This window comes from Pararge aegeria, chromosome 7 (genome assembly GCF_905163445.1).
Source record: "Pararge aegeria chromosome 7, ilParAegt1.1, whole genome shotgun sequence".
In the NCBI taxonomy this organism is placed as follows: Eukaryota; Metazoa; Arthropoda; class Insecta; order Lepidoptera; family Nymphalidae; genus Pararge; species Pararge aegeria.
In genome coordinates this window covers 2765659-2779742 of record NC_053186.1, presented here as the reverse complement: position 1 = coordinate 2779742, position 14084 = coordinate 2765659, and the positions used below count along the sequence as shown (strand labels likewise).

General features: G+C 37.5%; 1 protein-coding gene across 2 annotated transcripts in view; it reads left to right on the top strand.

Moving 5' to 3' along the window:
- The window catches only part of LOC120624936, an 82813-nt gene that overhangs the window by 44582 nt on the left and 24147 nt on the right, over positions 1 to 14084 (top strand). The window contains exons 3-5 of one of the 2 annotated variants that reach the window (XM_039891763.1): positions 9444 to 9533; positions 11050 to 11198; positions 12395 to 12511. In XM_039891763.1, the coding sequence (XP_039747697.1) occupies positions 9444 to 9533; positions 11050 to 11198; positions 12395 to 12511 (356 nt within the window). The remainder of the gene's footprint in view (positions 1 to 9443; positions 9534 to 11049; positions 11199 to 12394; positions 12512 to 14084) is intronic. The other variant, XM_039891764.1, reaches the window with a different exon arrangement.

Below are 14084 nucleotides of genomic sequence, written 5' to 3'. Positions count from 1 at the left end.
TTTACCCTTTTCAACTGAGTTGGCGAGAGTCGACTAAGAATATGCGTGTTTTTGGTTAATTAATGAAAATCTTTTGCAATCATGTCTGATAAAAATTGACATGAAGATGTCTCTTGATATCAATTTTTAATCCACGATATTGATAAAGTATTAAAATGCGAAAGCGTTTAGGTACTAAAAGCTAATAACATAACTACAGTTTATCTCTATCCCATGAGAAATACAAGAATGTTTTTATAAATCTTAATAACAATGCATGTTATTAAGATTTCTATTGTTTTCTCGATATTTATAATGTTAATACTATGTGTATGTGATTCATAATGCACCTTGGTGCAGCGCCTTTCGTGTGCAAGTCCAACTCGCACTTACTCCGTTTTTAGAAATCGGGTAAGGAGATTACGTCTTATATACAAACCTACGAACTTAACCTTTCAATCGTGTACATAGTATAAATTTGAGTGATAAAAAACACATAAAGAAAAGGCATTGTCACAATTCAAAAGCACATCAAACTCTGGGGACAACCCTGATACAATAGTTCATGCATAATAGAACAATTTGATGAATATCGACTCTACGTCATCGGATTATGATACAAATTACTTTGTATCGCTAATTGATACAGAATGCGCATGACTAAACTGAATTCTGATTGTAACAGCTGGTATGTTATGCGATGTAAATTATACCTTATTATTAAATGCAATAACATTGAATATAGATTGTCGCACTACATAATCTATGTGCACTAGGAACATAACATGCTCTATACAATTTATTTTTTGGTATTGTTCGGTTTATGTAGATATACTTTTTAATATGAGTTGGCAATGTAGATTTATTTTTATTGATATGTAACATTGGGACTCTGTTTCAATGTGCCTTGTAGTGGGCCGATAATGGGCCAACATTATAACATTAGTGGCGCATTATTGTTCTTCTACAAGGCACGCCTCACAGAATGAGAAGGACGCTACTCCACCAAGCTGGCCAAAAGCAAATTTTAAGACACCACACGCCTTTGAGAACGAACCAGGTTTATTATGAAAATTAAGCTTAACACGTTGGCTGCTGAAAACACAACGTTTGTGTTTTAAAACTACGTAACGCGTGTGCGGCTCGAACACGCTAGGCGTGTTAAAATAAATGTACCTACAAGGATGCGGCCGAACACGCTGGGCGTGTTTTTCCGGTGTTCTGCGAGTGCGGCAAACACAAACGCTGTGTTGTTTTAAATATACTGCTAGAGCGGCATTTACGCAAAGAGTGTGTTATGGCTATAGTTTAACTATAGTAATGTCACAATAAGCGCAAAAGGCCGCTCAGCTTGCTAGGGACTTGGAAATATGACTGGGGTTTCGTATCGTGATATTAATCCATATCCAACTAAATAGTTTCATAGTCCAGATTCATTCTGTACATGTGAATTGCGCTCTGTGTGATTGTAATCGTACCTTTAGTTTAAAAGTTATAATAAGACAAGTTTTTGCCCATGTTCTTCGTCCGCGTTAATTACGCGTTTTTTTTTTATAAATAGCGTGGGAATCGTTTGTTTTTCTTGTATAGAAAGTATCATTACCGTCCTTTCATTTAACTCTATGCTAGGGGGTAATTGGTTGTTGTTGTTTATCATAGGTGAAAAACAGAAAAACACTTTCGCATTTATAATATTAGTAAGGTATGATAAAAATGCTGTCCGCAACACTTGAAACGTAGTCAATTAATTGATTTTAAATATAACATTACCTTTTATCTTTGTGAGTTGTATGAAAAGCGAATGATTATTTCTAATTTCCCAAAGAAAAGGGAATTGATATAAGACAGAAATATCGGCTATAAATCGATAATTACAGAATATATATCGGTTTTCGTTAATCTTGAATTTCTCTAAAGTAAAGAGTTTATGACTTTTATAAATAGATGCGGTATACTCTAACAATATTTCTATTACTTTTGGGGATAACTTCCGGTTAATGCCCGGCCAACAAATGTCCTTTGAAGTAATACCTACATATCTCTGAAGCTGAGCTCGTCCGGGGAAGTTCTACCGCCATGCTTATTTCTGCCATTCTAATCGAAGAGTACGTTAAATCGCTTGACCTGGTAGTTATCGCAAGCTTATGCTAATAAATGCAATTCTTATAAAGTTAAAACTGCGCCAACACGTAGTGAAAGAGAGAGCTCTTCCCTACGAGAGAGGAGCAGTAGTTGGCTGAAGATGACGAACATCATAATATAAAACACCGTATTAACGTACGTCCTAATGGATGTAAGTTACTTGTACACAACACGATACACAAGCTTGAAATTTACTTAATTATTAACTTTTACACAAAATATTAGTAATGAAATTTCAGTTAATGACGTGAATTCGCGAATAAGGATGGGGCGCGACTAAAAGAAATCCGGGCAATTACCTTATTTTGAAATTGGCAGACGTAGATCGCGAGCAAACGCGTCTATACTTATAAAACGTCTTAGGTTAGAATGGGCACGTTGCCAGTCTGATATACTTATATATGACTGTGGTTTTGCATGCATTTGCTCATTTTATAACTTGTTTATACTAAAACTGCCCTAAAACTTGCTCATCTATACATAGTGTAGTGGCCTTCATAGAAGCAAAAACTGCATGCCCTACGTATGAAATCTAAGTTTTTTGCATCTCCGCCACACACCTAGCACAGGCAGGAGTCAAAATTATATCCCCTGATTATAACCCCTGACAGGGGATTTAATTAAAAAGTGTCCACCTGCTTAAGCACGGGAAAATGGAATAGGAGAAGTTTACCCCCGTGTATAACACATATTTAACAATTGTAATAACACATTATATTATTTCCACTTATGCGCCTATCTTTTGAAATGTGATAAAGCTGTGGGAGAGAAATTTATATCCAATGCACACTTTAATATGCATTTAGTGAAAAGGTGTTATTTGTTAATGTAACGTTAACATTTCAGACATTTCAATTATAAAGATAAGCATATTTTCAGCATCTCTTCGTGTTAGCGGGTTAGGTCTATAATTTCCATATCGAAGATTATGCTAAGCTTTTGCTTAGCACAGTTTTCGTATGCAATGCCTTAAGGCTGAGATCTATAGAAATTACCCCGGGCTCGGAACAGATTTAATTTAGGGTTAAATTTTGGGGAGTAACCGGTTGAAATATTTAATATTTATAATTTTGTTGTACCTGTAATTTATCTTTTAGCAACCAATCAACTTAATTTTCAGCCAAATGAACAACCAATCAGCAAAGAGTTAGTGGAAAGGACGGTGAGTCACATAGGCTTCTTTTTGTACTAGGACAATAAACGGTCCCCCAAATTTCAAATTTAGACCGGAAACAGTTTGAAATTTTCACCAGTTTTGCAAGTTAATTCAGAAGCGTACCGTCAGACGGCTCGGCTTTACTTTCCAAAAATTCTTAAAACTAGGATTTGGTGAAATCTGAATAGAAATCAAAAACAAAGCCGCATGAAAAAACCAGACAGTTATATAATAAAACACTTGTGTTACCTAAAAATACACGCGACACCGTCTAAATACAATATTTTCCCCGTAACAAATTCGATTAGCGAAATTGGACTCTGTTAACTGCGTACTTGAGTTTAAATTGTACTGACGCTCTCATTCCACCCTCACTCGTTTCAAATTAATATTAAGCCAACCATATTACTGAGGGTTGCCACTCGTTTGATGTTTATTGTCAGTGAAATTTTTATTCATCAGGATTTATTATTTTTATAATGATGTACTAATTTTAATAGGCTTTTATTAAAAATTTATATTGACTGCAATCCCAGTTGGTTGTAAGTGCAGCCCGTCAAGTTATTTCACCTTTGACATTGCTAATAATAATATCATGTCAACCTTACAGCTAGAAGTGTAGTGATGCGGTCTTAAGATGTGAGTAGGCTAACCTGTTAGGGCTTCTAATCAATGGAATGGTATGGTAGTCTTGCCGAAAAGTCCCAGCAGTTAAATAGTATTTAAAAAAGTAAAGAGTTTGTAAGAATTGAAATAAAAATATCGGATAAAGAGCCCACCTAATGTTTATCTATACATATATATATGAAAATTTATTTCTATTTCCCTTGGTTCACGCTAACTTGAAAACTTAACTTATGTAACCTTAACGCATTATATATAACTGTCAGTAGATTGACAGATGCGTGCGCTGCAAATATCGTTTATCATTAGTTAATCAGCTGTATAGGTCTATTTATATCTATAGATAGAATAATATGAAATACCTCTTTCTTTTAATGTGTTTGTTACCCAAACGGCTTTTGTCCTCGGAAACAAAAATCTCCAGTACGAGTTATAAAAAACTTAAGGATTATAAAGAACTTATGTATTGTAGGAGTTATAAAACAGCCTATCCTTAAGTTTTTACTCCATACCCTCTATGAAAGCCACTGAGTTTCAGGATGGTTTTAGTATACAATTGGACCCGGTGGCGCCGCTTTAACGGGCAAGACGACTTCTGCAGAGTCCGCTATAGAAATTATTTGGTAAAGACCGCGTACAAATTAGGTTAGGTTAAAAAAAAGACCTAGCTTAGGTGGAATCGAATTGCGAAAAACTAACTAAGCTCCTTTTTCAACTTGTAGATTTAAAAAAAAATCGATGTTTGCTTATTATCCTACGGCGGGTTTTAAATAGATAAAATCTAAATATACTACATGGCTTTAGGTTATTATTCATACTACTTTTGATTAAAATTCATGTTAGCATAACACATTTCCTACCCATAAACCCTACATTCACTTTCAAACGATTGTAGACCTTATTTCATCGTATTAAAACCTCAAATTATATTGTCACTTTTGCCACCCTTAATTCAAATTTATTACCAAGCCAACCATAGCTGAGGGTTGACACTTAAATGTTTATGCTTCTATTATGGAGCATTTTTTGTTCACAAAAATGGAATTAATGGATTAAGTTTATGTTTTAAACTTTGTAAGTGTTTGACATAATTCAACGAATGCGCTTTTATTTTTCAACTGAATGATAATTCGGTATCCATTGTGGTGAAGTGATGTTTTAATAATCATCATCATCATCATCATCATCACATAAACCCATTACCGGCCCACTACAGAGCACAGGTCGGGTCTCCTACCACAATAAAAAAAAACATAACTTAGGAAAGTTAGAGGCACGAACTTGGATTCGACTTGGCCCCCGGAAATTGAAGTCGAGCTCCTACCCAATGCGCTATCACCGCTTATTCACCGCTAATTAGAGATACTTACAATAGATATCATACCACCACCTTTTTTTAAAATTTAGTCGGCGTCAATGACAATGACCAAAACACCTCAATCATTTATAGATAACGTTTGATTTACGAGAGTTCAACTCACACGAGTTTTATGAGCGAATTTTGGAAGATCTGGTGTCGTGAATGCAGATTTGCCTGTTTTTTGCGGATTACCACATAAACCTTAACGTTCATTGTATAAGACTTCCGCAGAGTGAAGTGTGCTTCTATCCTCGATTTCGAGTTCATAAAACATCTTCCTTTTTTGATCTTGGTTTCATAGTGGGTCAATCCATAAATTTTTTTATGACTACAGCCAACACCCCTGGTTAAAGCTGTTATGATTACGATTTACGTCACTTTGCCGCAATGTATTGTTCTAACGAGTAGCATGTTCGACTGTGGATCCAACGGTATTTGTTTGGTTACACTGGTCGGTCTTACATATTTTATTTGTCATTTATATCCTGGTGAAGACAGGCGGGTCGCTAGTCTAGCGCAATTATATAAAAGGTGACAACCCTAGCAAAGAATAGGGGTGGTGGAATTTCCTGAGTTTTTTTTTTTTAATTTAGCTCCTGTTCATGGAGCGTAGTACGCGCTGTGTAGCTTATTCAATATCAGTACTTACAAGGTTTTCGCTTTTATAAAAATAATATATTAAATGCGAAAGTGATTGTTTCCTTGTGTTTATTTTTTTGATTGTTTATTACGTTTATGTTCCGCTCAACATTATTGAAATTTCTTCTAACTAGCTAAAACTACCTTTCACTATCGTAAAACCATGCAACTACTACTGCTACAACTTTGTTCGAAAATGTGGAGGTACCCCGATATGCTGAATACAATATCTGCGTAACCTTTTTGAGGGTACAGGCGTGATGTTATGTTGTGAGATTGCTTAAACAATGCATACCTATTTATTCGATCAGCAATCGTGGTTTACTTTCTGTAATTTTTTTAAGAGTTCCGTTGTCTGTCTTCGAACCTCTTCAAATAATTTTGCAAATCCGTCTATAAATGACGGAGAATTCATAAAAAACCCCTCAGAATTGATAACCTTCTCCTAAGTTAAGAAACAAAGCTGTTAACTGGGCATGCTTTAACAGTCAAACCGATCTTGACGGCATTTAGCATAGAGATACTTTTCACTCTTGTGATCGGCATATGATACTTTTGGGTGGGGGAAGTAATTAAAATGTTACTTGCTTCAACGATGAAAAAAAAACATTTTGATGAAACCTGCTTGCCTGAGAGTTCTCGATAATATTCTCAAAGGAGTGTGGAGTCCACCAATCCGCACTGGGCCAGCGTGGGCCGCCACGGCCTTAATCCCTTCTCATTGTGGGAGGAGACCCGTGCCTCGTAGTGGGCCGGTAATTCACTGTGTTTATATGATGATGATGATGATGATGATGAAATAATAAAATGCATTTTGCTCTTAGTCCATTTATACGGCTACTGCACGGAACCCTCGCTGCGTGTATCGGACTCGGACTTGCGTTTTTTTTTCTCTCCATCTTTTAAATGTTGTCGGACCGGTCTATGATTCTCGCAATATCGCTTCGCTGCTAATAAAGGCATGTCATGGGAGCCCCTTTTGTAATAGTTTTGTCATTGGCCCCGATGCAATAATATAGTTGTATAAGCGGTGATAGCCTAGAGGGTAACGCTTCACCTTTCTGTCGTGGAGACCGTTTCTTTTCGGAGTTATGTGCGTTTTTTTAATTTAAACAATTAACTCATTAAAATAACGTTTTTAATTTATAGAATATCAAGTGAAGGAAAACATCGTGAGGAATCCTGCATGCCTGAGAGTTCTACATAATGTTCTCAAAGGTGTGTGGAGTCCACCAATCCGCACTGGGCCAGCGTGGTGGACTACGGCTCAACCTAATTTTTTTTATTTTTTTTGGGGGAGGAGATCCGTGACCTGTAGCAGGCCGATAATGGGTTCATATGACGATGATGATGACATTTTCTTTAAATTTAATTAAAAGTTAGATGTGCGTGCCGGGGATCTAGCTCGATCTCCACTCTGATATCACCGCTTCACGCATAATTAATTACCCTAAACAGTAATTTATCACTCTGCAATGTGCTATAAATCACAGGTAGGGGTGGGTGTTTTAGTAATGGTGACTGTGATAATAATAATCTCCTATAAGAAGGAAATCTCCGCTACTGCGAGTGGGATATAAATTTTGGATATTGGATAGAAGCAGGCGTTACTTTGCGGAATTCCATGATAAATTATGAAAATTAAACTATTTTTTTTCTTGTATGGTTTGGCTATTTCACGTTGGTCTGTGAATTTGGTTACTTTACTATGTCATCATAGTCAATAGTCATTTTTATCCTATGAAATATTATGAAAATTAGCTTAATACTCCGCGAAAAGTAGGAGAATCTGTTTGGTGTTATTTATAATTTCCTCAATCCACTCCACACTTATCTCCTCAGAAGATGTTGACTTAACTCTCGTTTTCGGAACGAAATTGTAAAGTCCTGAGTATGCGAAACGTACTTAGAGGGCACGTGCGTACATTGCCAAAGATATGTCTGGTGTGGAGTATAAGGATTGAAGAAATTATAAATTTCTATGAAGCCACGTCTCGTTGCAAAGGAGCTATAGCGATTGATCGCAGCGACCGATTGGACGGGTGTGGGCAGCAGCTTCGAAGCGATGGATTGTTCCGACAGATCACCCTTTACATGTTTTAATAGTCGTTAAAGCCTACCATCCCACAATCGAGCACCATGGTGGGTCAACGCTTTAATTCTCTCTCCTAACAGTCGCCAAAAAGCTGTTACTTTAGACTAAGGATTTTTTTATTTCACCACTAGCTTGCCATTCATATTTCATCTGGTGATGACGCAACGTAAGATTATAGCGCACTATCCTGTTTATCGGTTTCTACGCGGCAACGTACCGGTACGTGTAACCGCTTGGCGGCATTTCGTTATCGGTAGATGGTGATGAATTGATGGCAAGGATTACACCGTTCGTTTCATGTTGTTATTAACCTTATATAGTCATATATCTCAACGACAATATGCTATAAATACCACGCAGGTAGGTGTGTTAGTCATGATGACAGTGATAATAAAGACATGTAGGTGTATAAGACGATGACTCAGTAATCGAAATGTTGTTTATTCGGAAAAATCCTTATCGTAACATGCTATTTCATTAAACGACTTCAAAAAATTAGGAGGTTCTACGTTTGACTATGTATATTTATACATTTCTGCCTTAAAAAGGAATGCGACGTTTTCAGGGTTGTATGGACATACATGTTTCTGTGTCCCATCGTAACTTGTAAACGCCTTCGCAGATTTGTATGTACGAGGTATATAGTCCTTGAATGATCCGTGTGAGTGTTAGTATTTTGAATAGAAAAGGAGGAACGATCTGGATGCTTTTGGTGACCATCTTAAAGCAAGGCCATTCTCCAATATAGATCGCTATGGCCGATAAGACCGCCAAATTGTATACTTTTCGTTAATTTTTTATTTACAATTTTTCTATATGATTATATGGTGTACAATAAAAGTGTATTCATTAATTCATTCATTCATTCAATGTTGCCTACAACTACGTTGATGGTACAGGTTCTCACTGTGCACGCATATTTAGTGCTAAAATAGGGATTATAAGTCACATTAGGGCACATGAGCAGAGAACCAGTCGCTGTTACCGCACGCGGCAGTGAAACAATATGATGATAAATAATATATATTTTGTTAAATGTTATTTTGATAAATATTTTGGGTCAAAATTTAAATGCGATTTTAATTTTTTTTTAATTTCAATCAATGTTTCCTATGCAACAACTTTACAACGATAAGATTTTTATTAGTAATGGGTTCGGGTGTGTGAAAGTTCATTTTATTTTTTAATAACGTATAAATGATTGCCGTGTGGTGACGGCAGATCAGAATACAGTTCTCACCAACCCTCCTCTTCCCGACTAAAGGAATGTAACGGAGCACATGCAGCAGCTTCCTCTGTGCTACTACTACCACCTAATGCGATCACTCACCCGTTTACTCAGCGTGGTGATGATTCGCAAACCCTCTCATTGGGAGGAGCCTTTAGTCCAACATTGGACTGTTATAAGCTATTGAATTTAAAATAACGTAATAGTTTGTTGTTAACAGCGCTGTGGGAGGAACAAGAAACGCCGGAGTACGACATCGACACAGAGGACGAGCGGTGGCTGAAGCAGCAGCGGCGTCCAGAGCTTACAGGTGAGGCACTCTCCAGGTGAGCTTACCTTACTATACGCTAGAATACACTGCCTTGCTGAGAGAAAAAAAAACATGCGAGGCAGTTTTGGGGACTGCTGATAGAAGTGAAAATTAAATCTTTGTACATACATACATACATACACGGTGGGATACATATGAATTGACAATGTGGACCAAACAAAAGACTACATTCTTTAATGTTTAAGCATAAAGAAACAATAATATTATAAATTTAACATAAGATTTGTCTATGGACCGTTGGAATTCAAATAGCGTATATTCACCCATATAGCTCACGGGAAACGTTTGGTAACGATGACGCGAATTCCATGATGTTTGTTCACCCAAAGAGTACACATATACACATATACAACGTGTAACGGAATTACAAAATACTGTTAAGGGTCGTCTAAGAACATTTCATAAGAAATGACCCTGTAAAAATATTAAATTAAAAGAAGCATATTTGATTTTTCCATTCAAAGTGCTTACTAATGACAACCCTATTGAAGTTAAAATACCGACACCTGCATAGTACCTACGCTAAGCGACGTTCACTTAAAACAGTGATTGTCAGTGATCGGTCACTTGATTTTACTTTTGCATGTGATGTGAGGGCTGTATCTGACTTCTTTCAGTAAAAAAATTTGCCAATGGTTTACTTAACTATGAGTGTTTCGGTTCATAGATAAGTCTCAGACACAGTAAATAATGCAACTCTAAAGCCTCTTGAATATTATTTCGGTTTTTATTTCCACGTTGTATATACCGTATACAAATAGTTCATGGAAAGCGTTTGGTGGCGATGATGCGAGTTCCATGATTCTCGTACGCCCAAAGAAGTTTTCACTTACAAAATGGATATCATTTCATTTCAAATTCAGTTAATAAATAAAATCCCACTCGAAACGGTCATAGCTTAGTGTTTATGACTTTGACCTCCTTTTCTGGGTACATTGATAAGGTCTAAGGCACACACCTCTTAACTTTTCGGAGCTGTGTGTTTAAAGCAATTTAAATCACTTGCTTCGAGGGTGAAGGAAAACATCGTGAGTAAACCGGCATGCCTGAGAGATCACTATAATGTTCTCAAAGGCGTATGTAAACTACGAATCCGCTGGGCCACTGGGCCTGATCATTTAATTTTTAGCGGAGTGAGTCGTGCCGTGTAGTGTGACGGTAATGGGTTGACAATGATGATTGCGACCGTGACATCGTGTTCGTGTTTTTTGATTCTCCCGAATTATCAGTTAGTTTACCCGGGATTATTCCATTTCAGTCTTCAGAGTGCAAGCCATCTGTAGCAAAGCTTCTAAGGTCTGTGATCATTCCGGATGATTTTAAATAAATCGCACTTTTTAATATAAGACAGGAGATATGGCCTCGAGGTGTTTTGTGATAAAATAAAATGAAAAACCATCGGGGCCATATCTCCTAAAAGATCTCAGAAACAAGCAAACCGGTACACACACGACAATTAATGGTTATTAACTATTTCCTGTATCCTTTTTCGCAGAGCTGAAATTCGAGCAGATGATGGACAAACTGGAAAAGTGCTCGGGGCAGACGGTGGTGACGCTGAACGAGGCGAAGATGCTCCTGGAGAGGCACGACGACCTTGTCATAGCAGTCTACGACTACTGGCTGAACAAGCGGTTGAACACGGTAAGTTTAATGCCAGTTGTCTCTAGGATACCTACACAGATATGGCCCAAAGGAATCTGGATGGAGTTCAGCGAGCAACAACCTTGAACATAGGACTGTGCTATCATACTCATCTAGGGCTCCTGGCACAAGAAGTCTCAAATATCATCATTGTTAAGTTAGTACAAAAACATGATTTACTTTCTTAGGGCCTTTAAAATAAACGTAGCATAACGTCCATGAATGAAGTGTTTTGTCACACATCAGCTGATTGTACCTTCTATATCAGAGCCTGAAAACGCACTGCATATAAAATCTATCCCGACATTATGGCATGTTTATTTGTAAGGCCCTTAAAGACAAGGCAAAATTGCGTATTTTAGCGACATTCAATTCTTTATTCTGCGAGACGCGTACGTTTGAGCAAGCAAGTCTTGTAATTATTCTCCACGCACGATGCAAAATTAAATGCCGCAAAGGACTCGTAAAAGGCTCGTGTAAGATCGTTGCGTACTCTGCTTTGGTCGAGCAAATCTTTGAAATAGATACTGAAAAATATCGTTGCATCTTCCTCTCAAATGATGCTAGATTGTTTGAGATGCAGTGTGAGGTTTGAAACTGAAGTTTTGGCCGTGATGATCTGTAATTCTGCCAATGCATTAACTTAATTATCAGTTAAGGAAGCCAAACGAGCTATTTTGATCCGGGTTTTTGTTTCATCGTCATCGTTTCGAACGCCTTCCGCTGGACATAGAAATCTTGCTAAAAAGGGACTTATACCGCACGTGTCCATTGACTTCCTGCAATTAACTGGACATAAACTGACCCATACATCAAGGCGTATATCTGATAAGGTGAGTTAGTCGTTGGTCCTGGTGTGGTTTATCAAAATATCTGGATGACTGCTGGTAAATGAAGGTTGGTGGAATTTTGTTATGTTCCTTCACTTTATTAAGGGTTTGGGAAAGCACTTTAGATTGGAAAAGCAGACATCAGCTATTTAAACCTAAAGAGCAGCGCTACGTCTTCCTGGCGTGGTCATCCATATGCCTCGTTGGTCATTAGCTGAATGAACGTCTCCGCAAGGTCATTGCAAGTGATCGGTTCGAGATTTGCAGCGCTTTTGTATTTTCGCAAGGCTGTGTTCACGGATTTCTTCAGCATCGGAAGCGCTGTCGCTGTGTAAAAAACGGAAATAATTAATGCTATATTACCAGGGCTCTCGGGTACAAAAGGACTGCGTGCTCACTAGTAATGCTCAGTACGGGGGGACGTTGGCTGTCAAGAGTGCCGGTACGCGAAGGAAATTAGCGGCCGTCTTCGACAAGCGAGCGGTAGGTAGCATGGACGACTCCTGGTAGAATTATGAACTGTTCCATACGTCTGGTGACCCAAAAGCTGGCGCTTATTTAGCCAAAGGAGAAATCCACAGGGGCATTAGCGCAAGCGTCTTGGGCACCTGTAACTATTGGTGGCCATTTACATAGCGTGTATAATTTTAGTAAATATTTTTGTATTAGTGATTTTTTGTCAATATTTGTATATTCGTGTTAATTTGAAGAACTAATTGTCTCGCAAATATACAATTACGTCACGAGTGTTGAGAAAGTCTAGGGACAAGTAAGTTCCCCGGATTTCTTTAATTTGGTGAATCAATTTCAAGTAGCCGCTGCAACTTCTGTGGCGAGAACTCGATCGGGAAATGTAGTGTTTTAAAAGGTCGCACTAGGCTAGGTCTATTTTGGGCTTCTTCTTAAAGGGCGCATAGAACCCTCGTAGATTAAGTTTAGGTTAGCAAGTACGGAAAATGATCACCATTACCTGTCGGCCCTACTATATATAGGCTTGTTTGAGTTAGGAAAACTATGGCATAAATTAATATTTATTCTTCTAATTTCTGATGGGGAATGGAGTTTGCCTGTTAGTTTAATTTCGCTGCCAGGCAAATTCAGGAATTGTATGAGGACGATTTATTGAGTCTACAGCAGAGAGCATCGCGCAGGTATCAATCAGGCTTTAGTGTGTGTGTTAACGATTATTCAAAGTGTTTAGAAGAAAGCAAAATCACATTCAAGCCTGCCCATCCGAAAAGCTGAATTAGGTCCAATCGAGTTATGATTGTGATATTAATATCAGGTATAGTTCAATCTTAGTTTAAAGTAGTTTTGAAATTGAATTTTTACATACTAGTTTTCCGGATAATAATCAATTACTATTACAGATAAAGTTTTGTAGTCACAATATAGTAATTAAATAAAAAATTATAAGATTTCCCATTTTTTTTGTTTGTATTTTTATAGTAATTATTGTTACAATAATGTAACAAAATTTTCTTGCAATATGTGGTTTACGCGGCTAACGCCGCAGTGCGTATTTTTATTATGTATACCATTTTGTAATGTGATACTGTTTTGTCGTTTGTGAATCCAAATTAGTAAATAAATCTTTGCTTAAGACAGCTCTTGATGTTGGCTCGTTAGTACGTGCCTTAGACAGACATACAAAGAAGGCATATTTATCGTCTTTCTTCATCATCACCAGTGACAGACAAACACTGTTAGGCAAAGGTATCTTGTAGTGACTTAAAAATACTTAGAAATAGACTAGTAGCTAGTCTAATGGAAAAAGTAGATGTAGCCTAATATGGAACACATACACAAAATTTACCCAGGGTGTGAGTATAAGGCAACCCAAGGAGGCAAGCACTCGGACGGGCGTAGCAAAAACATAGGAAAAGAAGAATGCAAATTACTTTGTGCGATCTTTTGGGATATCGACGTCATAGAGATGAAAGCCATTGGCTATTTAGCCTTCTATTCCTACATGCTTGACTTTCCTACAAGCACATTAGGACCCCCAACTCAGCGGTTCGCTTTTTTGACTGCGGAACACGAAGTCCTCGATTCC